The sequence below is a fragment of the Stegodyphus dumicola genome, chromosome 2, assembly GCF_044657685.1.
Source record: "Stegodyphus dumicola isolate Sdum_Otavi_A_Nest chromosome 2, ASM4465768v1".
Lineage (NCBI taxonomy): Eukaryota > Metazoa > Arthropoda > Arachnida > Araneae > Eresidae > Stegodyphus > Stegodyphus dumicola.
In genome coordinates, this window is record NC_140769.1 from 48298661 (window position 1) to 48326452 (window position 27792).

The window sequence follows — 27792 nt, forward strand, 5'->3', positions numbered from 1 at the left end:
CTACCTCTTACCCCGACATTTCTGGGCATGGGTTCCTATGGAATTCTTAATCCTTATGATGTGGCTTCAGAAGTTTGTCGCAACATTTACGAGACACCCTGTATACTGCCATGTATGATGGGGAAAATGTGCTAAACTATACTGCATTGTATAAGGGCGAATGAAAATGCCTGCTGTAATTTCATAACTACGAATTTGTGAGAAATGAGAATTATTACTGCTAAATACATTTTTTAAGAATCTATCGTTCGTTCATTGAATAAATTCAAAGATTGTCGTCATTTTATCGTAGGTACTCTTTCTGGAGTGGATTATTTTGAGCAAAATAATGTGCGTTAGTGATGAGACGTAATATTTGTACTAAGCAATTTGTAATCTTTGATTATTCTTATCATTTGCATATCTTTACTAAAAAATTTCCTTCTTTGTTAAATTTATTTGTAATTTAAGTAATGTAATTATGGAAATAAAATGTTATTATATTTCGTTTTGCGCAAATACGTTGCATTTCTTCTTTTTATTTATTTAATATTTTGCTGAGCTGAGAATTTTGTTGACTAAACCCTTGTTTTTATTATTAAAAATTCTATATCAGCAGTTGTTCTTATTAAAATTTTTATATGAAACGCAAAATAAAGCAGTCAGAATTTAATTAATTTGTGAAAAGGATCACTTTCAAACTGAAATGTTTAACTTTCGCCATATTGTGTTAATTGAAACTTCCTCTAGATTTGAGGGGGGGGGGATAAAAGTTTTAAATTAGTATCTGACAATCCAGTATTCCAAGTATTACAATCCAGTATTACAAATACTGAATTGGAAAAGAATGTTGTTTAAATGAACTATGAAACAATAAGTACAATGATAAACGTTTATATAAACATATTTATTCAATTCACAACTTGTAAATAGTAAGAACAGACACCTCAAGAATATTGACAAATATTCACGCAAAATAAGCATTGTCTTATGAGAAATTTGTTCCACCATTCACTCATTTGCGTCTTTGGAATTACCGCAGTTGCAAACGTGGAAGCACTCTGTTTACTTTTTTCAAAATGAGTTAATAACATTCAATAATTTAGAAACATTAAAAATTAAATGCTGTGAAAGTCATAATTCGCAAAATAAATTATCATAAATTAACGTATTTATGATACTGCATATTTAACATTACATATAAAACTTATATCATTTAAGAAAAATAGAATGCAACACGAATAATAAGATACTGCTTTAGTTTCTGATTAACAGTTTAACATACGAAAAATAATTTGAATCATCTTTGCTCGTAGAATCTTTTATAACTCCATAAGCACTGCAGTAAAATGAAATTTAAAACGAATTTTGCTCCCACATTTTAAGTGTTACTTGAATAATGAACATCAGTTAATTGATTTTGTGAAATATTCTTTTATCATTTTATGTATTGTTTATTTTGAATAATTTATTATTAAGTCTCATTTTTATAAAATTTGAACTTCTTTTAAAAATTTTGAACTTATTTTAAGTGCCACAAAATATATTCATATATACCAGTAAATAAAAAATTATACATGTTTATGCTTTATGAAAATCAACGATAATAAATGTTTCTTATTACTTTACAGCACTTTTGATTAAAATAATAATCTATGTAGTGCTGCCATCTAGCGGAGATAAAATAGGTTATTTTAAACTTAGAAAGTAGTATTTCATATACTGTACAGAACGAAAATAATATTCAGAATTAACTTATGGATTAACTAAACTCAGAATTAACTAAACTGGAAAATCTGATACTACAAAATGTATTCTATATTTGTTAAATTATTATTTATTCTTCTGGAAAATTAGAAAAACGGATCCTGAAGAACGTCTAGCGTAAGGAATTGCAATTCTGCTTCTAATTTACACAAACACAGTTATTCACTGCTATTCTTTATCTCAATTAAATGATTGTCCCAATATAATCTAATTTATATAACTTACTTTTCATTTTGCTTCTCTATATTTTTAGCAAAATGTTTTTGAAATGAGAAATGGGAAGAAAGAAAATGCTACACTCTATTTAACGTTTCAATATCTCATAAATTTCTTAAATATGTAACAACTCGGGTGATATGTGCATATTTTGGAAAACTTACATGCATTTAAAAATTTGAAATAAGTAAATAATATAAAGAGTAAAGCAACATCGGCATTTCGTTTCCTATTTAAATCTTTTATTTTGCAGATTATGATTCATACTTTAAAGTAATATGGAAAGGCATTCGAAGAGTCTAAATTCTTTTTGTACACTCGAGAATATTAACTTGATCTGTGACATCAGATTTTAGGTGAATAAAATGGGAATTTTTAGACTGAAGATTACTGTTTTAATAAAAATTCATGAACACAGATCAAAAATCGTACACTGCTATATATTTTATATATACTAAAGGTTTTATATATACTAAAGGCGGACTCCAAAATTCTATTATTTTCAAATAAATTTTGCAAAAATTTTAATACCTTTGAAACAGCATTAAATTCAATTTATTTGCAAAGAAATTTATAGTTATTCTATATAATGAAAATCCGTTACTATAATATGTAATATATTTCTAACGAAAATGTCAAGACACAATGCATAAAGAATATCGCAGATAGCATGTTTTCAGCATAGCATTAAAGTTGCAATTTAAATAGGAAGGATTTATTGCTAACTGGGTTATTTAAAAATAAAAAATGTTATAAATTTTGAAATTTTAAATCAATTGCTCGTAAAGGTAAAAATATATAAATAAAGATAAAACAACAGTTTTATTCAGTAATATGAAGCTATATGATTCAATAACGTAAGAAAACAAATCCATTAAATTTCCTGCAATAAAGGAGCGCATAATTATTTTTCTGAAAAAATGAGATGAAGCTTTAAGATTAACATCAATTTGATTAATCACGTAATTCTATAATACAGTATTAAATGTCTTTATTTGATAATGAAAATTAAAATGCGTTGAGAATCAGAGTAATGAAATCTAGTCTTGTTTATAAGAAAAACCTGTTTCATATTTAATAACTATTAACAATTAAATTCAGAATCTCATTCCATTAACGTAATTACTGTGGCATGATAAACCTCTTAGTTAAAAAAAAAAAAAAAAAACTTAATGTGTATTTTATTAAATAATAATATAAATCAGTTCAATTAATAGTAAAATTTCAATCGTAAACTCGATTATTGTTTCAATAAAAATGGTCTTTCATAATTATAACAAAAAATGATGTTCTTAAATTTCCTACGTTTGAGAGAACAGAAGTATTCTGACAGAAACTATACTACAGATTTTAAATTTAGTAGGCATTATATATTCAACTGCATTTCTTTGAAGATAGATTATGATGGCTGCGATCAGGAACAAAAATCATGAAACGAAAACCCCCAAAAAACTTATACTTTCTTCAACTCAGTGTTACAAATGGTCACTTCATTATGCTTGTAAGAAAAATTTTGAATGATCTATTTTCCTTCTTCTATGGTCAAGGGCATTGTCGAAGAATGACTACGCACTGCGATGAGAAGTGTCTTTGTTTATCTGTATATGGATGATGAAAAGAAAGTACACGTTGAAGCGCAATGGCAGTAAATTGTCCTCCGGTACCCGAAGACGCTTTTCATCTGATAGGTTGTCGCTTGCCACATCCACGGTCTGATATTGTTACCCTGCTAGCGAAGAAGAGAACGTTGTTCATTAGTTCATTAATGGATGAAGAACCATTTCACAGAGACCACTGAGCGATCATCGGTCCTGATGTCCTGTTGTTAGTACACAGAAAGGCACTCATTGAATATAATCAAGAGGCGTCACAAAATGAAAGGTCTCCTGTTCCATGCATTACCAGATGCAATGGGTCACCATCTAGCACCACTGATTCGATGCAGCCCCTGAATCCATGATAGTAATCATCTGGCAGTCCTGTTGGAAGGCTTGGACATCCACCTTAAAAAGATAAACTGCACATAAGAGACAAAAGTATAGGGATTTTGATTTTAATAGCCAGTTTAATATCAGAATTAGGCATTGATAATATTGAATGAATACGTATGCGAAAATGATGAATATACTTTTATTTCACTTTCGTAATTTGATGTCCTCAACGAATCTGTTCATTCCCATGGCAAGTAGTTTCCAAATTTTACGTTTTCTAAACAGTTTCACAAAAGATAGATTTTAAAGAATCATGGGCAGTTTAATGTACGAAATATTAACTTGTTTGTTTTGAGAAAAAAATCATTTCCCGATTTTAAATAGCATAAAGAAATCATCGGCAGTTTAACGTAGAAAATTTTAACTTGTTTGTTTTGAGAGAAAAATCATTTCCCGGTTTAAATAGCATATAACCAGAGCTTAAATTAACTCACCGAAGTCCGGCTCCGGTACTTCTTAGTTTTTAGGACAAATCATAATTTTTGCCGTAGCGTACAGGAGCTCTATATAAGTGGGCTCAGGCACTCGTTTTATATAACTGGAAAAGAATTTCTGTTCAAACCTGATCTCAAGCATTTTATTTTTTGTAATCAAATTAAATTAAAAATCGCTTATTTAATTTTACCTCTTTACATTTTGTTAAATTTCAATTAGTTAATTCTTTAATTATTTTAATTATTGATTATTTAATTTTTAATTATTAATTATTTTAGTTATTTTATTTATTTATTAATTCTTGTTCCTCTTTCCTAAGTAGTATTTCATATACTTACTGCACTTCTAACTTTAGAAATTAAACCCTGCATTTAACGTGTATGTAGCTGTATTTTAATGCACGCATTTAAATTTTAAATTATATGAGCAATCCTTTTTCGAAATTTCGTATTAAAATATTGGGCGATTAATATTTTACATCGATAACAACACTGAGAACGCGGAGCTCTGGAATTTCGGAAACAGGTGTGTTTACAAAATTGAATGCAGGGACGAAATTACAAATAACGATTTAAAACTTCGTATCCTTTTTTTCAAATGCTGATGAATTCAACTATAATTCATTTAATTCCACGTCAATTAATTGAATTTTTGTTTACTGTTATGATTTATTTCAAACACATGAATATGATATAATATGATTTTATAAGCACATGTTGTTTATTTGAATTAATTCAAGTGCATTGTCACGAATTAATTTAAGATGCTTTACCTACAAAGATAACCTAAAATTATATTACTTATTTTACTTTAAACAACGAAACATGAACATATAAATTAGCGCTGCCCTACAATTATACATCAAATAAAGAATTAAATAAAGATAATATAATTAGGTATATTTTTGTAAAATCTGTGATATTTCTAACTATAAGTTATAAAATATATATTTTTGAATTTATAATAGAAAAATAAGTAATAATTAGCCCAAAGAAGCGTTAGCTAGGAAGGGATATTAATCTCGAAACGTATTTTGCTTTAAATCACTCTAAAAGTCTGAATCACTTATCAAAATGGGACCAGAAAAAATTATCGCGCTGTATTATATTTAAAGAAATTAAATAATGAAGAATCAGCATGATTATATGTACTTTTCTCGCACTGTGAAAAAATTAATTAAATAATGAATAATCTGCATAAATGTATGTATATTTCTCGCATTGTGATAAAACAACGGTTCATAGAGCCATCAAATTTTGAATTATGTAACCCTCCACCTGAGCATGGGCACCTGGAAGCCCGAATTTCGAATTTGTTTCATTTCCTGTTTCATATTTTGTAAACCTTTAACGAATTTTTGATTAACAAACACAACGATTTTAAAACAAGCAATGGCAACAGTGTACGGCGAAAAAACATTTTTATCTCCAGCGCACGAGACTATCATTCGAAATTTCTAAAGATATGCTGTTTTTAAATATTTTGTGATATTGCTGTTGAATTGCATTACTTAAATACTTAATATAATATTTATATAATCTATCTGTATTATCTATATTCTATTCTTAATCTATATTATCTTCTATTATTGTTGAATTATTTCTATTTTATTAATTTTATTTCATGATACATCATGTATTATCCTACATTTTAGTAATTTATTCAAAATTCTCATTTTATTATATGATATATTATATACTTTATGTAAGTATTATTCTGTATTTGTCATGATATATTCTATGTTTTACCGTTTTATTCCAAATTTGGAAAATTCAAAATTTTGTTATAATGACACATTATATGTTATTGTATACTTGATGTATTATTCTCTCTATATATTTTTTTTTCTGTTTTAACAATTATTCTAAATTTTTCATATGATATATTCTATACTAGCTTAATGTAAAACTTGTTTTATTGGATTTCCCTCTTTTCCCAACGGTACAAAGTCTCGAGATCTGGTCTCATCCGATGGGATAATAATTGATTTACCCACTGTACAGTAACCCTTCTAATTACCCTTTTTCTAGTTTTCTTCTGAAAATCGTTTTCCCTTTCTGTCCTCCTCTCTTAATAATAAACTTTTAAATCTCCCCCTAAAGAACTATCATCAGATTTATGCTTCTTGTTCCACCCCCCTTGTTCTATTCGGTTAGTGATTGGGAGCTATACCTCTGCAATCTTTAATGAAGTTCTGGTGCTCCCAACACTTTTACCTATGCCTGTTGAATTGCATTTCATGCGATTTACGTGCGAAAAACATGATATTTAATGAATAAAGGTAACACACAAAATGTTAAAAAAATACTCCTTTGGGTGTAATATAAAATCTGAAATCATTCAAATTTATTTTCTTTCATTGATTTCTTTTTTTTTTTAATATATGATATGAAATTTATTTATGAAACGTAATCAAAAACGGGTTCTGTCCTTGTGGAAAGCAATAAAAATTAGAATTAAGAAAAAGGCAAAGGGATTTGATTAAAGCACGCAGTAAAATATGTATAAACATGTCGAAACTCTTAGCTGTACTCCGTAAATTATAAAAGATATGAGTGGAAACGAAAGTGGATCAATAACAAAGATAATATTTGTTTGTCATTATTATATCGTTTATACTTTCCCAATCCATTTTATCTTAGTTTCTATAATGTACTCACGGCATAAAAAATACATAAAAAACTCACGGCAGGAATTCAAATTAATACATTACATTAATAAAAATACGTTAAACCATGTCTCTTTTTCAGAATTATTCTTAATCTCCATTTCAAAATATGTCATTTCTTAAATTTGATAATTCTAAAAACAAACGCAATACTAGCATTATATTTTTACAAATATTTTACGATGTGGCTTTGCCAGTTAGAAATAGGTAGCTATGTAAGATAAACCTAAGTTTTTTTGAAAAATATTCAAGTGCAGTGCATTCAAACACAGGAAATACATTCATTTGGCTGTTAAACTTCAGGTACATTTATTTCAAAATATTCCTCAAAAAATATACTGTGATTCTGTGATAATACTGTGTAAATATGCTGTGATATTCTTGCTGGAATTTACTGAAATCTTAATGTGAAATGTTCGATACTCTCTATACACCTAGTTTAATATTTGTTAGTTAATATTTCAACGATTAATATTTGTTAGTTAATATTTCAACGAACGTCTGATATTTCCGTTTTGTGTTATAGAAAGATGACACCAGGAGGTCCCATATTCTGTATTAGTAAGGTAATCATGTGTTATTTAGGATAAGTGTAATCAAGTGGCCCAAGTGGTAATCGAGTGTCATTCAGGATCTGTACCGGTGGTAATCAACAGCCTTCAGGATACCATTGTTTATCTTAAAATGACTGTTCGCAAAGTTCTCGAACATACGAAGGATACGTAGTCCAATATAGCGCAGAGATTTTGGAAGTTTGAAATCTTTTAACAGTTTGTTCACGCTTACAAACTTAAAACCTTTTTGCAGTGTGAGCATTTTTATAGAAATAAAACGATACTACATTTACAATTATTTATTAATATATATATATATATATATTATCTGAGCGAGCATAAACATAGAAATTTAAAGTTAACCTATACAATATCTTATATTTTTGCAATTTGCAGTTTTGCAATTTTGTGTTTTGATGGATTAGAAATACATTTTCTAGACTTTTGCTAAATCTTCTCTTAAACCTACGAATTTTTATAGTCATACTTAAGTGCTTCCTGCGTGAGTATACTTAAGTACTTCCTGTATTTAACATACTTATTTCTAATTTAGCTTTATATTTCTTTGAATTTCAGAAATATCTCCAATTATTTTTTAGAGATATTATGCAATATATATATTTTACAAGAAATACAGTGGTAAGATTGAAATAATTTAACTCACAGTTCGCTTCCTAAAGAAGTGATAATAAGCAACTAATAGAATATTAATAAATTAGTTAAATAAATGCTAAAACCCAAATTTAACAGCCAATTCACTAAACAAAAAATAATTTAGGAAGCTAATTGGCTGAATAGCACCTCTGCAGATGTGCATCAAGCTATTCGCGATTAAAACATATTTGTTGATCAAGTAGATTTAATTTAGTGTACGTAAGCTTGTTAGGAGGGTAATAATATCTTTTTATATAATTAAACTATTATAACGAACTTAACTACGCAATAGTTAAAATTACTCAAATCATATAGTTTTGACCTTGGAAAAACATAATTTGAAATTATTTAAAAAATATTATATAAATATACTCATCTTATTTAATTAAGATGAACCTAATCGCATTCCTTTCAACTACCATGACTATAATTTTCAAGGATTATATCAAATTTAACACCGAGAGACTTCTCCTTCATTTTGTTAAAACTGCGTCCAACAAACTATTTTGCCTCGTTTATCGCCATATCCTTTATAATATAATCAGAATCCCTTGCCGGACGCTGTTTGAAAGACACTAAGCCAGACATATTTCTAACTTTCAGGAAAGTTTGACAACAGGAAATTGCTGCACCAATAGCGCATTCGAGCAATGTTTAGCAACCTTCTAGCTATCCAATCTCATCCTCAAGGCTAGATGTTCTCAAATACTGTCCCTAAAATTAGGCTACCTAATTACGGAGCCACATGTTGTGCGAGCATATCCATAGGCGCACTAAGCGTTAATTCTGAAGCTTGCCAGTAACGTAACAAGGTGGCGTAATCATTATTACATTGTAATATGTTGCATTATATTGATGAAGCGCCTGTGTGAGTCACGCGCAGTGGAGGGTTATAATCAGCCAAATAATGAGTTCTCTACCACAAGTCGTAGTTGTTGGCGAGCGCATTCAAATACGCGTTGAAAATGAAGGCTTAAAAGTGTTCTAAGTCACGCTGGTTGATTTCAGTAAATCCTCAGATATGTCAAGAACTGTGGTTTCCTAGTTCAGAGATACCGAAGTATGAGTTCTACCTGTTCCTTCATTCACTAGTGAAACAGGTTCTAAAATCATGAAACATTTTATTATATGCATTATAATATAAGGGAACAAGCAAGCTAATTTTAGGAAATGTAGATGACGTCTAATTACCAAGAAAATATCGTAAATAATACTACGATTCGATTGGAGCAAATTCTAAAATCCCGAGAAATTTAATTAATTAATTTGCATTATAATGCAAATTAATGTGGAAAGCTAATTTCATAGAAATTCGAAGGATTTGTAAAAAATATGAAACGATATACATGGTTCAGGTATAAATCTGAACATGTTTCTCAAAGTTCTCACTTTGATGGATGACTGGTCAAATGATTTTATATTAGAATGAATGTCTTCGTGGAAGACTTTATGAGGGAACTGAACATTCATTTGCATTACGCATAGCGAATGCAGGCAATCCCCTCTCCAGCAATTGAATCAAGTACGAATACTTCATTTCAAGCAGACTTATCGATACAGCCTTTAGTAAATTACGAGAAACTTGATGGAATAGATGGGCTTCTAGTATAATACTCAGCTAATAGATTACTTTAGATATATAATTACTTGATACCTCATTAAATTGATTTAATACAGCAACGAATTTCATACATATGCTGTGAAAAAGAGATTAAATCGCGCCATCAATGGGGGAAGAAGTTTCGTACAAATTTATTGATTAATTGATATGCCATTGTTTTGCATGCTTCTTTATCTTTCTTTATTTCTTTTATTAAACCATGAAGTATTAACATTCATTCAAGTTAATAAAATATATTAACATAAAAAATAATTATATTAACATTATAAAAATTCAGTATTCGCAGTTTCTTCAGACTGATTGAGGTAAAAAATGCTGTTTGTATGATGCATCTTTTTCTCTTAATCTACACCCATCTTTTCAAAAGAATAATATGATTCAATAATGTTGCTTAGAAAGCATCCAAACTCAGAAAGTTTCATAGTTTGGAAAAGAATAATATGCAACTGCTTCAAGCGGGGATAAACTCCTTTAAGAGCGGTTGAGCATTTAATAAAAAAAATTCTTCAAATATGAAGTTACAAACGTTTTCTGTCTATTAAAATTATACGAATTTTCTAAATAAATATTATAATATTTTTTTATTGTATTTAATCTCTATTAATGTTACATTGCATCATGAAATTTAGTTTTCTATCTGTTAAGTGCGACTAAGAAATATAAGAAGACAAAATAATTTACACTTTCCTTAAAATATCCAGAATTTAAATTGAGCGATAGAGTTTAAGTGTTAAATTCTCTTAAAGTGCTTTAATTGCAGGATGATGAATTGTCTGAAAAATCGATTAAAGCTTTGTATTGAACCTAGATGGAAAATTTGAAATGCAGCATTGCTTAAAATGTGGTGCAGAATCGTTTAACACCAGGGATGGGAGTGTTTCTATAAGTAAAATTTCCTATACACGGTTCTCGTAGATTGAAATTTCCAATTAGCAGACGAAAATTAATCGCAGGAATTAATTGAAAGTTTTCAATAGATTAGAGTCTTTGAAAATTTAAATTTTCCTTTTACACTTCTTTGTACGAAGTAAAGCAAGTATTGAAATCGCGAAACATTTCGGGTGTCATACTTCAACAAAAACATTCACTTTGAGCACTCTCGAATTGCATTCGAACCACGTCTTTGCATGACATCTGCATGTATGGACAGAATAAAGGACTCTTTTTCCCAAAACGGATTGAAAAATGGATCAAAAGTGGGTTCTTAAAAGATTTTCTTCGTGACATCTGTACGTACGTACGTATGTCCTCATTTCGCATAACTCTAAAACGAGTAACCTCAGAACGGTGAAATTTTGTATACGGGTCTGTTACAATATGCAGTTTTGCATCTCTCCTTTTAGTTGCAATCGGCCAAACCAAAAGTATATATATATATATATAATTAAAAGGGAATACTCCTATATATATATATATATAATTAAAAGGTAATTTATGATATTTTAAATTAAACTAAGTAAGTTACGGAAGTAAAAAAATTACAATTTGAAGTATAAATAAATTGTAGTTTATAAATTCGTAATTCTTAAGTAATATTATTTTTTTTTAATTTAAAAAAGTTTTACAAAATTTGTTACAAGTATAAAATAGAAGACTTTAAATCGGCGAGGAAATATTGCTGTACTAGCAATGGCCAATAGTACTGGATATGCATAAAATTGCGCCAATGATTTTTTTAATGATAATTAAAGCCATATGAAGAAAATTACTTTAAATGAACAATTGAAAAGACCCTAAAATCATATCGATTCTTCAGGGTTTTAGAACCTGTTTGAAAATTTGCCAATATGTGCAAATAATGCAACAAATACTACTTGAAACTCTGAAATGCCAAATTTAGAGATGGAGACAAGACTTCTGGATCGTTAATCGCAAAAACTCTCTATGTTCGTCCTATGCATAGATAACAACGTGTCATTTCCTTTCACACATTCTATTTGCTTGCTATGAAGTATTCGAACTCACCAGTGAATATATTGTGGCGTCAATTCCCTAATATCAGTCAGAAAGGCTGACATTTCTAATATCGATATAAAAATGCATTGACAGCCCCTACGACCAGTTTGCAAGAGCAAAAGCTGGAAGAACTAAGGAAAAGATCTACGGTGAAAAGAACTAGAATATGAGTCATGCAATACATGAAGTCTTTTTACATATTTATCTGCAAAAATCTCATTTCTAAAGTAAAAATGAAAAAACTGGCTGCTAAGCAACACTGTATGGGAAATAATAAAATATCATAACTTGAGCTAAAAATAAGTAAATCTAATCGTCTCTTCGTGTCGCAGAGAATTTGATACGTTGGTTCTCTCAAGACAAAAAGGCTTCTGAATTAGTAAACAATAATATAATAGTAATAATAATTATAATAATAGTAGCAATAAAATAATACGAGTAATATGTATTTAAAGTAAAATGTTATACCTTGCAAATTTCTTGACTAACAGGGAACCACAGCCTGTCAAGATATTCTGAAAATTTGGGATAACAAGGTTGACTTTTTGTGCAGTTCTAATATTAGACTTGATGGAAATGCTTTGAAATTGCCTTTACGCTTTCCCTTGTTATATGAGCTAACCCCGTACTTTCCAAAGAGCGAATAGAAGTACCTAGCGCGTTTTGTCACGGCGGGTAAAAATAAATCTCTATGACTAAGTATACTACAGTACACAGATGCGATTTAATTTTGTATTAAACTTAGGCAAAGTCGCAATAAAACACTTAAACTGCTACAGTTATACATACTGCTACGAATCTGGTATTTAAGAAGCTAATGTTAGTTCAATTATAAATTAAATGGTTTTATTTCTCGCGCAGTGCAGCGCGTGACGAATATTAAAAGAAAGCTAAGCCGGAAAATTGAAAATACAAGAGCGCGTGCATTAAATAAATAAATATGTCTTTTTGATTTCGAGAAAGTACCAGAAAATTCTAGCGCGTGATTTTTAAAATCTTATAAAAGGAGGAAAACATCTCAGTTCGTGGTAGTTGCTTAGTTTGTTGTTGTTTAGAAAACTGCTCTTGTTGATTGTAGCGAATTCGCGGATTAGCGTTCTTTAGCTGTTTTGAATTACGTTCTATTGGATATTTGAGTAGTTAAAAGATAACTAATGTGAGATATTGTAATACTGCATGATAATTTGAGAAAATTTAATCATATTTCTTGTGATAATAATAAATTTTTGTTCATTTTTCATCGGACTTGTGCATTCATTTCATAACGAATCTGTACGCACGCAACAATATTTGGTGTCAGAAGTGGGATTTGAATGCCAATTACAAGAGCGATGGAAGAGCAGTTAAGACAGCTGATATCAGCCTTTGCTGCATTTAAAGAAGAAATGAAAGATGAGATGAAATCCGGTCAGAAAAAGATGGAAGAATCCGTTAAAAAGGAAATGGAAGCCGTTCACGAAAAGTTGGAAGCTGGTCAAGTAACTTTTAAAGAAGACATAAAAGCTGTACAAGAAAAGATTGAAGCAGGTCAAGACGAAATGAAAAGAGAAATAACCTGCGTAATAGAAAGTAAATTTGAGGCTATAGAAGACAGAATAGGAGCTGTCGAAAATAAAGTCGAGCAAATAGAAGACAGAGTTTCGGCCGTGGAACAACAAATAGGTTACAGAGTTTATTCAGTCAAAGAAGAAATAGAAGGAAGAGTTTGTTCCGTTAAACAACAAATCGAACAACAAATTGATGAGAGAGTTTATGCAGTTGCCGAAGAAATGGATACTTTAAAGAAATTCGTAGCGTCGGCAGGGAGCAGGAGTGATGATTTTAAACTCTTACCGATGCCTGCTCGTCCACCTCTGAAGGTATCCACATATGATGGGAAGACATCCTGGCAAGTGTATAAGACCCAATTTTCTATAGTTGCGGATGCGAATGGATGGGATTCCCAAGCTAAGGCCTGTCATCTCGCCGCTTCTCTGCGAGCAGACGCAGCGGATATACTGTAGACGCTTCCCCAAAACCAAAGACTTGACTTCGAAGCTTTATCCGGCGCATTGGAGCTGCGCTTTGGCGAGAAATGTTTAAAAGACTACAGCAGGCTTCAATTAAAATCCCGTCAACAGAAGACCACCGAATTCCTCCAGGAACTCGCCACGGATGTTGAAAGGCTGTCCCACCACGCCTTTACGGAGTGCCCGAGAGAAACGAGGGAAATTCTGTCGCTGCAATATTTCATTGATGGCATCCGGGACCCTGAAATACAGAAAGCACTGCGAATGGCGGATGTTAAAGATTTGAAAAGCGCTTTAGTGTACGCCATGAAATTCGAGGCAGCCCAGCAAGCCACTCGTCGAGACCGCCACCCAGCCAGAGCTGCTCAAGTCCAAGAGCAAGGGGATCAAGTCACCGCTCGTCTAGACGATTTAACTAGACAACTGAACGCCTTGAGACGGAATATTGGCGATAAGAAACCGACCGTTAAGTGCTGGAACTGCGGTGCTGAAGCACACATACGACGAAACTGCAGAATACCCCAGGGTACGGATGTTAAGACCGCTCCTAACAAACAGCAGGGAAACTAATTAGTGGCCATCTCGCGGGGCGGAGGTTGCCAGATAAAGAAAAGCCCCAGTTTAAAGCGCTTCAGATTTCTGCAGTGAGAGGCGGCAGTAATGTACTTTTCATAATAGGACATATTAATGGAATTCCCTGCAATATGACGATAGATACAGGAGCCAACGTTACCATCATCCGAAAAGATTTGGCGCAACAACTGGGAAACAAACTTATCTGGAGGCCGCCCTGCGTTACCCTCCAGACTGTGTCCGGTGAGAAGATCGACATCGATGGAAACGTGAACGTTAACATCACGTTTGGAAGTGCCGCTTACCATCACACGGCCTATGTAGCAGAGATCACCGATTCTTGCATACTCGGATTAAACTTTCTAAGGAAATACAATTTTTCCTTGGACTTTAAAAATAACGAATTGCATTCTACATCTGAGGACATAGCCCTATTCGGAATTAATGATGGACTGAAATGTATCCACAAAATTATAGCTCAAGATGATATAACAATACCCGCAAGAACTGAGTTTTTACTTCCTGGATCCATAGCCGAAAATAGAAATTTCCGCTACGGCATCATAGAATATCCCCATAACTGTAATAGCCCAAAAGGAGTACTAGTAGCCTCAACACTCGTCGACCTATCCAGAACGGTTATCCCAGTGAGAGTCGCCAATGTAACTGAGGAGGTGAGAATTATTAAGAAAGGTGAAGTGGTTGCAGAATGTACTCCAGGAACCACCGTTGAAAGAAAGAGTAACATCAAAGAATCCGTGTCTTCAGAAAGCATTACATCAGAGTTACTTCAGAATGCGCAATTAAACGATGAAGAAAAGAATGCTGCCGATCGCGTCATTAAAGATCTTCAAGTTGTTTTCTCCCGGTCGTCTTCTGACTTGGGTCGAACTAGTTTGACACAACATAGAATCGATACCGGCGATCATCCCCCGATCAAGCAACATCCGAGACGTCTACCGTTTGCTAAACAGGAAGAGGTACGAACACTTTTGGATATGGAAGAAGGCGATGTCATCAAGCCTTCAGCAAGTCCATGGCCATCTCCCATCGTCCTAGTCAGAGAGAAAGACGGCTCAACAAGATTTTGCGTCGACTATCGCCGGTTGAATGAGGTTACGAAGAAAGACAGTTACCCTCTTCCTAGAATTGACGACATTCTAGACACTCTTTCTGGAAGCAAGTGGTTCTCAACACTTGATTTAAAGAGTGGGTATTGGCAGGTAGACATACAGCCTGAAGACCGAGAAAAGACGGCATTTACTACGGGACAAGGGCTTTGGCAATTCAAGGTGATGCCGTTTGGACTGTGTAATGCGCCGGCAACATTCGAACCTCTTATGGAGACTGTTTTGAAAGGCCTTTCCTACGAAGCCTGCCTGATATACCTGGACGACATCATCATCGTCGGAAAGAGTTTTGAAGAACATTTAGAAAATCTTAGGAGGGTGCTTCAGAAACTGAAAGAAGCCGATCTGAAGCTGAGTCCCGCTAAATGCAAATTGTTCCAAAAGGATGGTCTACGTGTTTGCAGAAGGTGTACGCACGGATCATGAAAAGGTATCAGCGGTTAAATCCTGGAAACGTCCCGAAAATATCCATCAGCTGAGAAGCTTCCTAGGGCTTTGCACCTACTATAGGAGATTCGTGAAGGACTTTTCTTCCATCGCAAGACCCCTTCACAAGCTGACAGAGAGCAAGCAAACGTTCTTGTGGACGAAAGAATGCGAGGATGCATTTAACAACTTAAAGGAAGCTTTAACATCTGCTCCAATCCTGACGTATCATCAGCTCAACAGACCATTTATTCTCAACACGGACGCAAGCAATGAAAGTGTCGGTGCGGTTTTGTCCCAAGAAATAGACGGCCAAGAACGTGTAGTGGCGTACTGGAGCAAGTGCCTGTCTAAACCGGAGAGGAATTACTGTGTCACCAGAAAAGAGTTGCTCGCCATAATCAAAGCTGTAGAACATTTCCATCATTATCTATGCGGCAGAAAATTTCTCCTCCGCACGAACCATGCCTTATTGGCCTGGCTTTTAAATTTCAAGAATCCTGAGGTTTAAATAGCCAGGTGGATACAGAGACTCCAAGAATATGACATCATTATCCGTCATCGTAAAGGATCATTACACGGGAACGCCGACGCCCTGTCTAGACGACCTTGCCCAGAAAGCTGCCGATATTGCTCCAGGGTGGAAGCGAAATACCAGCTGCTGACTCCGGTCGCAAGACAAATTACAACATCAACATCGGCTGATCGAGACCCGTGGAGTGATGACGAAGTCAGGAAAGACCAGCTGGAAGACCGTAACATTAAACCCATAATTGATTTAATGGAGTCATCAAATAGAAAACCTACCTGGCAGGACATTTCTATCTGTAGTCCTACAACCAAACAATATTGGGCACTCTGGGATTCACTTTACATTCGAAACGGCGCCTTATACCGGAAATTCGAATCGGATGATGGGAAGACGTTCCGATGGCAACTTATACTTCCAAGATCCCGCATTCCTGATGTCCTTAAAGAATTACATAGCAGCCCTACAGGAGGTCACTTTGGAATAATGAAGACCTTGCAGAGAGTTCGTGAGTGCTTTTACTGGAATAATGCAAAGGATGACGTGCAAAAGTGGTGCCGATCTTGCGATGCCTATGCAGGTCGGAAAGGACCGAGGAGACGCAGCCAAGGCAAGCTGCAACGTTACAACGTAGGAGCACCTTTTGAACATATCGCCTTTGACATCCTGGGACCTCTGCCACGAACTGCTGATGGCAACAAACACATACTCGTTGTCATTGATTACTTCACCAAGTGGCCTGAAGCTTATTGTATTCCTGATAAAGAGGCTGTCACAGTAGCTGATTTAATGATACAGCACTGGATTTCCAGGTTCGGAGTGCCTCTTCAGTTACATTCCGATCAGGGAAGGAATTTTGCCTCGGCAGTAATCAAAGAACTATGCAAACTACTCAGCATTGACAAAACTCAAACGACGCCATTGCATCCCCAGTCGGACGGCATAGTAGAGAGGTTCAATCGAACCATCCTTAATAACCTCTCATTAGTGGTTTCCAGAAACCAACAGGACTGAGACAAGAAATTACCACTCTTTTTACTGGCTTACCGCAGTGCTGTCCACGAGACTACCGGCTATTCTCCATCACAGATGCTCTTCGGTCGTGATCTTCGTCTGCCTTGTGATCTATTGTTTGGCCGCCCTCCGGATGCTCCTTCATCGTCTGAGGAATATATTCAAGATCTCCAGGCCCGGTTTGAAGTGATGCACAACTTTGCACGAGAGCGAGTCAACTTGGCGACGGAGATGATAAAGACCCGATACGACACAAGAGCTACTGAACATCAATTCCACGAAGGAGACAAGGTGTGGTTGTGGAATCCGACTCGACGGAAAGGACTTTGTCCAAAATTACAGTCACCTTGGGATGGCCCGTACACAGTCCTAAAAAGGCTGAATGACGTCGTGGTTCGTATTCGTAAGTCTTCGAACTCTAAACCTAAAGTCGTTCATTAAGACAGGTTAGCTCATTACTATGGCCATAGTACGTAATGTAAATAATTGTAAATAGTATAAGACCCTGGTCCTTTTTGTTTTAAATGCGTATTTGATTTGATTTATATTTAGTATTTGATTTGCATTTAGTAGTTGATTTGTATTTGATTTGTATTTGATAGCATTTGATTTGTTTTATTTATTACATTTATTGTTCATGTTGCTTATTATTGTAATGTAACGCTTATTAATGCACTTATGCTACAGTTGTAAGTTTAGCTTTCTGTCCAGGGATTCCACTGCCCGGGACGTGCAGTCCTTGGGAAGGGGGCAGTGTTACGAATCTGGTATTTAAGAAGCTAATGTTAGTTCAATTATAAATTAAATGGTTTTTTTTCTCGCGCAGTGCAGCGTGTGACGAATATTAAAAGAAAGCTAAGCCGGAAAATTGAAAATACAAGAGCGCGTGCATTAAATAAATAAATATGTCTTTTTGATTTCGAGAAAGTACAGGAAAATTCTAGCGCGTGCTTTTTAAAATCTTATAAAAGGAGGAAAACATCTCAGTTCGTGGTAGTTGCTTAGTTTGTTGTTGTTTAGAAAACTGTTCTTGTTGATTGTAGCGAATTCGCGGATTAGCGTTCTTTAGTTGTTTTGAATTACGTTCTATTGGATATTATTATCTATTAGTTAAAAGATAACTACTGTGAAATATTGTAATACTGCATGATAATTTGAGAAAATTTAATCATATTTGTTGTGATAATAATAAATTTTGTTCATTTTTCATCGGACTTGTGCATTCATTTCATAACGAATCCGTACGCACGCAACAATACGTTTAAGCATGCTTCAGAATTAAAAAAAAAATAAAAGCACGAGAATAATCAACAAATTATTTAATAACAACAATGATTAACCATTGCAGTTACGGATATCAACGTTGCACACCCATTGAAAAGCAATGAACATTGACTTTTATACAAACGACTTGAAGACCATTTATGTGGATCCATGTGGAAGTAAAGAGCAAATCTGCTTAGGAAATAATGGGTTTGGCCTAGAAGTGTGCGGGACTCCATGTTTGTTGCTTCAGTGGTATTTACAGCATTATCTGCAACTAATCTGCCAATACTAAGAATGCTGCGGAGCATGTAATAAAAAAAAAAATCTGAAAGGTTTCAGATTTTAAATTACGTCCAAAGGGGCGTTTTTTCAACGTTTTGTGTGTTACCTTTATATATTAAATATCATGTTCACTTAAGCCATAAAATTCATTTCAATAGAAATGTCGCAAAGTAATTTTAAAATGAGAATATCTTTAGAATTTCCGATACTCAGTTCCGCGCGCTGGAGATAAAAATGTTTTTTTCCCTCCGTAGAGTGTTGCCATTGCTCGCTTTTAAATCGTTGAGTTTGTTACTCAAAAATTCGTTAAAGTTTTACAAAACAGGAAATGAAACAAATTCGAAATTCGGGCTTCCAGCTGCCCATGCTTAGGTGGAGAATTACGTCATTTAAAATTTGATGGCTCTATGTATGGTTGTTTTATCACAATGCGAGAAATATACATACATTTATGCAGAATTTTCATTATTCAATTTCTTCAAATATAATGCAGGACTCTAACATTTGGTGGCAACAGTTTGAAAAGGGAAACGGACATTTATAGTGATTCAACGCAAAATCGCAAAACGAAAACAATAGTCCTTCAGGGACTAAGCCCCTTTGGACTAAAAATGAAAATATTAGGGTACCCTGCACATGTTATACACATAATGACATGTGAGTTCTCAGCGTTCACAGCAGTGTAAAGTCAACTGAGCAAGAAAACGTTTTCTCTACGAATGAGGAAGTGAAAAGCGCTACATTGGCAATGCTAAGGAGGATGTCCCCCCAAAAAAAATATATTATTTCATGTTTTTTTATCCTTGATTAACCGCTGTAAATCCTTGATTAACCGCTGTAAATACTGTAATTTCATGTGAAGGACTTAAATTTGAAAAATAAAAAAAAACGTATAGCTCCTAGCATCGAATGATTCTATATTAGAGGATCGATTTCAAAACATTTAATTTAATCTAAGTACACATTTACTGCAATATATATGTAATGAAAATTTAGATTTTCCTTCATCGTATTTTATTTCAACAAGCACCATGCATTTAAAATTTTTTGTTTGCATAAAACAAGACGTTAAAATACCTTCCCGCCCCCGTAAAATTATATCATTAAATTGTCTTCTAAACACGCAATTAATTTACATATAAACTTAAGTAACAGAATTGCTTTTTATTTATATAGGGTCAAAAACTATTCGCACAGTACTATTGTTATTTTGATCGTTTTAAAATTAAGTATAAGAATATTTTAATTTAAAAGGCTTATTGGAAGAAAACAGGCCTTGCATAAAGAAATGGACATAGGGATATTATGTTTAGTACAACTAATTTTAGAAGACGAGCAACTATTTTTAGAAAAAAAGAGGTACCATTATTTTATCACAAATGCGAGAAATATACATAGATTTATGCAGATTCTTCATTATTTAAATATAAAACAGGGTGATAATATTTAGTGGCAACAATTTAAAAAGTGAAACAATTCTTATAAGCAATGCATCGCAGAATAATTAATGAACAGAGGACTGTATATTGCACATAGTCTCTTTCATATTGATGTTTGTATTATTTTTATATATTTATAGACTTGCAAATCTGTTGACAGCCAAAAGCTTAAATAGAATTTTTCTTCATCCTAGGAGTTAGTGTACCTTGTTTAATTTATGAATAGATGTCACCATTATGAAAATTAATAAAGAATGTATTTGTTTCATGTTTCTCTTTTGCATAAAAATAAATAAATAATAATAAAAAAATCTCAAAGTTTTTAGATTTTAAATTACGTCCAAAGGAGCGTTTTTTTAACGTTTTGTGTGTTACTTTTATTTATTAAATATCATGTTCTACACACTCAAATTATAAAATTCAGTTCAACAGCAATATCGGAAATTATTTTTAAAGTGAGCATGTCTTTAAAATTTCCGATAGAGTCTGGCGCGCTGGAGACAGAAATGTTTTTTTTTCGTACAGTGTTGCCATTGCTCGCTTTGAAATCGTTTAGTTTTTTAATCAAAAATTCGTTGAAGTGTTACAAAAATAGAAAATTGCTAATAAAACAAATTTCAAACTCAAATGCCCATATTCTATGGAAGATTACGGCATTCAAAAGTTGATGGCTCTAGGTACCATTATTTTATCACAGTGCGAGAAATATACACACATTTATGCAGATTCTTCATTATTTAAATATAAAACATGGTGATAATATTTGGTGGCAACAATTTAAAAAGTGAAACAATGCTTATAATGAATTAACGAAAATGCCAAAACGAAATTAATAGTCCTTCTGGGCTACCCCTTTGGACTAAAAATTAAATTTTCATTCAGAAACACCCCTTTTTGTTTTATAATCTTCACTTCGCAACAGAAGCCGAAATATACGTTTTAGTTAGTTTTGCTACTACTCTGGTTGTAAATCTCACAACCAGAAAAATATGAAACACTGCAGAATGGCATCCGCAGAAAACAGACAGAATGACACATAGTAAGTATATTAAGTATATAATTTTTCTTTTTGGGAAAAGTAAAAAAAAAAAATAATAATAATAATAAAGTACATGAAATCAAATTGGAAATTTCCTAGAAACCCTATTACATTTTTCTTTTCAGAATGTCTACTCTTGTTGCTGCCGTGTCAAAATAATTCAGATTCCTTATCGAATCGAATGAAATTCATACGTTGGAAAAAGGACGTTATTCGCTTGTACAGATAGATGTCTGTGTTAATCACAAGTAGCTTTCGAAGGGTTTTTTTTTTTTTTTTTTTTTTTTTTTTAATAAAAGGATAATTCTACAGCTGCGCAATATCAAATAAAGGTATCAAAGTTTGAGCATTTTCTGTTTTAAAAGCTAAATTGGTGTAAATTCATACCTCTTCTAGCGTCTCTTGGTTAACAGATCACTCAGCGTATCGTACCCCGGTTGTATACCCTTAAAATATCCCTGTTATTACTTTATACAACTTATTGTTTTTTTCCATCCCTATCCAAGCGGTGTACTACTCTTATTTTGTCTTCTAATTAATTTATTGTTTATTTTACAGCAAAAATATTTCAAAATCCTCTAATTTAAAAAATCGTTCATCCACATGTATTGAGATGATACCAGAAAATATAAGAATCTGAATTTCCTGAATCTGTCCCTTCCAAGGATTCACTGAGCGATTTTAGGAAGTTGCATTTTTAAGTAATGGATTCTAATTATCATTCTAAAAATGTTCACTGTCATTGTAAATCCTATGTGTTGGTGGTCAGACTGTCCCATGTTTTACTGCTTTAAGAGAGATGCTGAAAAACAGAAACGTTTAGAGACAAGGTTTAAGGAATATTTTGGTGATCTTTTTATCTTTAGTTAAATTTTGAAGCTATTAAATATAATTTATTGAGTTACATTTCTAAAATTAGTTTTTCTTCATTAAAGAACATAAGCATTTAAAATATTCTAAAAATGTAATGACAAAAAAAGCAATGTAATGAAAACATCACGATGTAATAAATCTTAAGGAAAAGATAATAATGGAAGCATTAAAAGACAAGCAGAGATAAAAAAAAAAAAAAATTATGAAAAATCATTATTAACAAATGGCTGGTTTAGCTAAAAAGAAGATAGGGAATTTTTTAAATTGGTGCTAATGTTGGTCTTGGTGCCAAAGTTAAAATACTAAATTCAGCTCCCATTCGGGAGTGGGGGCAGAAAATTTGTGCAGGAAACTTCTCTGAATTCTAAGCCTCACCAATGCAACTCTTTAGACACAAAAATTTCAAAAGTGTTCCAATTTTCTGAAAAATTCTAAAGGAATGTAAAAATTAAAGGGCAAAATTTAAATTGTAATAAAATAAAATGATATGTGAGTAAATAAAATATATACTTCTTTTTTTCTTTAGATTGAATTTTGAATTTAATAATAATTAAAAAAAACTTAAAGATCAATGAAAACATTTTTAAACTCTGCCTATGAAATCATGCAGCTAAATATGTTTCTTTCCCAATCAATTCTATGAGCAACGCACTGTCGAAGTCCGAACTGAAATAATTGTTAAAAATCGAAAACGGCAGCTTTCTAAGAAGCAATATAGTGAGCAACCTGGTTCAGTAAAATAAAAAATCTGACGTAGACATCACATGACTTCCATGCTCGGCCTATTAAATTATACACATTTCTTGCTGTATTTCATTTAAACTTATTTCCCCGAATTGAGATATATTTCTCATTCGCTCAATTGTTCTCACTTTGCTGCAAGGCAAAAATGTATAACTCAGAACGTCTTCATTAAAAACTGTGAAAAACAGAAAACCATAAAACATCAAATACAGTTAAAAATAGGCCACATTTTTTTTTACAATTAAAATTAGAGTTTCTACTCAAAAACAATCCTGCTGACGGGTAGAAAGACAGATTTTTCGGTACACAAAACTAAAAGTCAACTTTTGAAGTTTACTTAGTTACCACTCGACAAAAATACACTAAAGTTTGTGCAGACTCTGACTTAATTAAGGGCCGAAGTTAAAACACTAAATACTACCGGTTTCGAATGTAAAACAATAACCGGCACTTACACTTTCAATTCGTTGATAATTCTACAACTATTGCATGCAGATTAACTAAAAGCATAGAAACCTTGACGGGAGCATAAGAATAAATAATTCATTCTGTCCGTACGTAAGGAGGTCAAACAAAAACATCTTTCAAATAGATTCTATAGCGGTCAAAATGGATGTTTTCGTTGAAATCGTTAAAATATAATACCCAAAATTTTTGGTGATAACAATACTTCCTTTGCTCGTACAAGGAAGTAAAAATCAATAATTTTGCTTCACAGATTCTACGGAATGTGTCGGGGCTGGTGTGTATCTCGAAATGAATGCTTCGAAATTTGATTTTGTAGTTTTTTAAAGAAATATTAAAGCGTTTTTTGTGGATATTTCGCGAAAATCTTCGTTTAATAATCAAATTAATAAGCTTAGAATTTTGTTTTCATCGTTTAAAACGGAGAAAAATCTAACTTATCAATTTTTGGCAAGTTTAGAAAAAACACTTAAGATTTTACACTATTACATATTCGTCATTTTAAAATTGCAATGTATGTTTAAAAGTAAAAAAGATAAAAGTAGTGAAAAAATATATGTTTATTAATGTCAAAAAATGTATGTACTATAAAACTGAAAATTTTGCATATTATCTTGAATCTTGAAATTTTGTATATGCTACTGCTGTATCATCTAGATGTCTAACTCCCTTTTTTATTCCAGTCCGATGCACCAAACGGATATATATATGTATGTATATACCCACTCTGTTACCCGGCTCGCTGAACTCAGTTATTTTATTCTTATATATATTTGTTAATTTTGCAATTTTTTGCTTTAAATGTAATTGAATTATGTTATTCTTAGGTTCAAGATTTTTATGGCTTTAGTTAATCTGCATGCAATAGTTGTAGAATTATCAACAAATTATAAGTGGCGAGTGAAGCCTAATAAACCGCCATTTGTTACATTTAAAACTCAGAAGAATAGTGAATTAAGTCTGCTTCTGCACCTTCAGTGTCTTTTTGACGAGTGGGATCAAAAATAAACTCAGTTTTGTGCACCGAAAAATATGCCTTCCTGCCCACTGGCCGACTTACTTGTTTTTGCGTAGAAACTCTAATTTTAATTAAAATTGTTTTTTAACTGTTTCAACTCTATTTGCTGTTTAATGTTGTTCTGTATTCAACATTTTTTAATGAAGGTGTTTTGAGATTTTATGTAGTTTTACTTTACTTCAAAGTGAGAACTGAATTAATTGAATGAGAAATATATCTCTAACGAAACTCGAGGAACTAAATTTAAATGAAATGCAGCAAAAATGTGTATATTTTAATAGGCCGTAAAAGGAAGTCATGTGCTTCATATCAGAACTTATTCTTTTATTCTGTTCTGCCATGCAATGGAAAATTATATCTAAATCTGCTGATGTAGTTATCGAATTCGTGCTTTAATTTGGATTATTGATCGCATTATATCCTCTGGTCATATAGTGGTCAGGATTCAAAAATGAATAAACTAACAATCGCAAGATTTTTAAAAGCAGTAACTCCTTATAATTATTATATTTGATAAAGAGTAATGTGTTGCCATACAGGTTTCTTTTTACTTTTTTTCTCAGCTCATGATATCAGTGCTAAGTTTTCTTGATAAAATGACCATCATTTTTGTTTGTCATTTTAGCTTTAAATATAACTTTTATCGTAATTACCCTACATAAAGTTCAAGAAGAAAACTACGAAATCTTTAATAGCGCATGCCAATACAGTGACAATTTTTGCCGTACATTTTCTTTATATTTGCTACATTATTTATATTATTTCTTTAAAAATAGTTAACGGACATTGTTTGCTATTATCTAAATATCACAGGGATGTACGTGTAGATTAAAATGAATTTAGATTTGTTGATACTATGTTATTGTGACTTATCTTACTTGTCTGACAGTAGCATCACAATATACTCACGAAATTCACCTGGAAAGGTGTCTAAGTTTGCGCCTGTCGATGGCAAGAGCCTTGAGCACCATAGACGCCACAGTACGACTTTGCTCAGTTTCGACCCCAGTTTTAAAGCAGAACACCTCAGAGGGATGGGTCTTAGGGTTTCCTAGCCCTTTCCCCCTACCAATTAACCTCATGAAAGAACTTTCAGCTCGCCGCATATTTAGAGTGTCCCTAATGCCGCACGGATACTATACATTTACAAACAACCATGCTTTCTTTGAGATTCGAACTCGGGCCCCTCTGTACGGCAGTCAGCGTTGCTAACCACTCTCCCGGCTGGGCGGCGTTGATACGATAGAAATAACACAGAGAGAAATTAATTTATGATATACTTTTCAAGGTTTTTATTTCAAACATTTTATTCAAACATTATAAACATCTGATTTTTTTTAATTAGGTACCAGTTAAATTATATCTTATTTAACTAGCCAATAAATGCAGTTTTTATTTAAAAAGGTAAAGGGTAGAACCGGTCTTTACACATGCCCAATCATATCTAATAAAATATAATCCAAAACTTCGCATCACCCACCTTTCTGTTTATTAGGGTAATAAGTTAGATTTTGTTTCCACGATCGGAAGTGATATTGTACTTAAAGCTCGTTGTCATATAAAACATGGAATTGGCGAGATACCATATGTTGGTCGCATCAGAAATTTTTGAATAGGATTACGATTTTAAAACAGGAGAAATATTTTCCTTTACTAATTAGAGAATTACGTGATTTTCGCTTAGTATGCCGTTTTAAAGACAAGTGGTATTTTCATGATATTGAGGGTATGTATGGTATTTAGCATACCCTCAATATTTAAAATGCCATAACTTAAATGAACTCGAGCAGCATTTACGTAGCATTCAATTTAATTGTAGTCTTCGTAGCATTTCGGTTAAGTAGTTGATTTTCTTAAATTTACTGTAATGCATAATACTCATTAATGTAATGCATATTGATCATTACTATAATGCATACTGCTCATTTCTTTTCATTTATCTCATCTCCCTCCTTGTTGCATATTATTTTAATTTCAAGTTAATGCGCCGGACGATAGATTTTAATAACTTGTAGAGTCATTAAGTTATTTGAAGCAGGAGGCAGAAAAATGAGCAATGCCCTCGCCGGGACTCGAATCTGGACCTCTCGAATACGCGCCGAGTCTGCTATCGTTACACCACAAAGGCATTCAGAAAGAATGAGCAAATGCGCGTGCTGCTGTATTTTTAATTTTTTACGCGCTGCATTGCACGGGGATATGAAACCAGTTTAATTATAATCCTACTAAAAATAGCAAACTAAATAAAAAAAAAACGATGCCCGGTGGCGCAGTGGCTAGAGCACCGAGCAGCAGCATCACAAGTACGGGGTTCGATTCACGGGCTGGGCAAGGTCGACTCAGCCTTTCATCCCTTGATTTCCGTCACTTGGGTCGATAAATTGAATGCCAAGTTCGCTTGGGGACTAAACATTGAGGGTCCTGCGACAAGCTGACCACTTGTTCAGGGCATATGCTTATGCATGCCGGAGCCCACGGTCAAGAAAGAATATTTCGGGCACTGCAGGCCTTGGCCCATTAAGGCTGTTCCACCACTGAGTTAAGTTTTTTTTTTTTTTTTTTAAAATACAAAAACTGTAACATTATTTCAAAATTAATTACTCCCATAGAACTTTGGGTTTGTTTTAAAATGTTTAGATTAATGCTACCCATACAGCTCACTCTATGAAATCTAATTACAAAGTTTCACTAAGTTCCTTTCCTGAGTTTTTGAGATGGAAGAGATGCGTGCATGCAGACCAAGACTTAATAGCGTTTAATATTAAAACTTCTTGAGTATTACAAAAACTTAAATTCACATTTGCAAGATAAGCCTACGAGGAACCACAGTTCACTACCTTTCATGAAGCTAGCTATATAATCTTTCGCTTACCGATTTGGACAGGACTTTTCTCATCGTCATGTACTCCAGCATAAATAACTAATAAACAGCCACTGCGCTCCAGTGGCTCCATCCATATGATCTGCTTCGCCTATGACCAGACTTGGGTGCTGTTCTTCAGGTAGAACTCAACTCATGTGGTATCAGATATCGACAACTACATGCTACCGACCGATTAACCGACTACCGGTTGTAATTAACTGCTTAAATCCCTACGCTCTTCTCAAAATCTGCATAATCTTCTAGAGGGAAAGAGCTCGTGA

The 27792-nt window shown here is 33.0% G+C and overlaps 1 protein-coding gene across 2 annotated transcripts in view; it reads right to left on the reverse strand.

Moving 5' to 3' along the window:
* Window positions 1–873: 873 nt before the first annotated feature.
* LOC118182863 (agrin-like) overlaps window positions 874–27792 on the reverse strand; it is a 1858472-nt gene continuing 1831553 nt past the window's right edge. For both annotated transcript variants that reach the window (XM_085810649.1, XM_085810648.1), the window contains one exon: window positions 874–3965. In XM_085810649.1, coding sequence (XP_085666775.1) covers window positions 3820–3965 — 146 coding nt within the window. In that variant the 3' untranslated portion in view covers window positions 874–3819. The remainder of the gene's footprint in view (window positions 3966–27792) is intronic.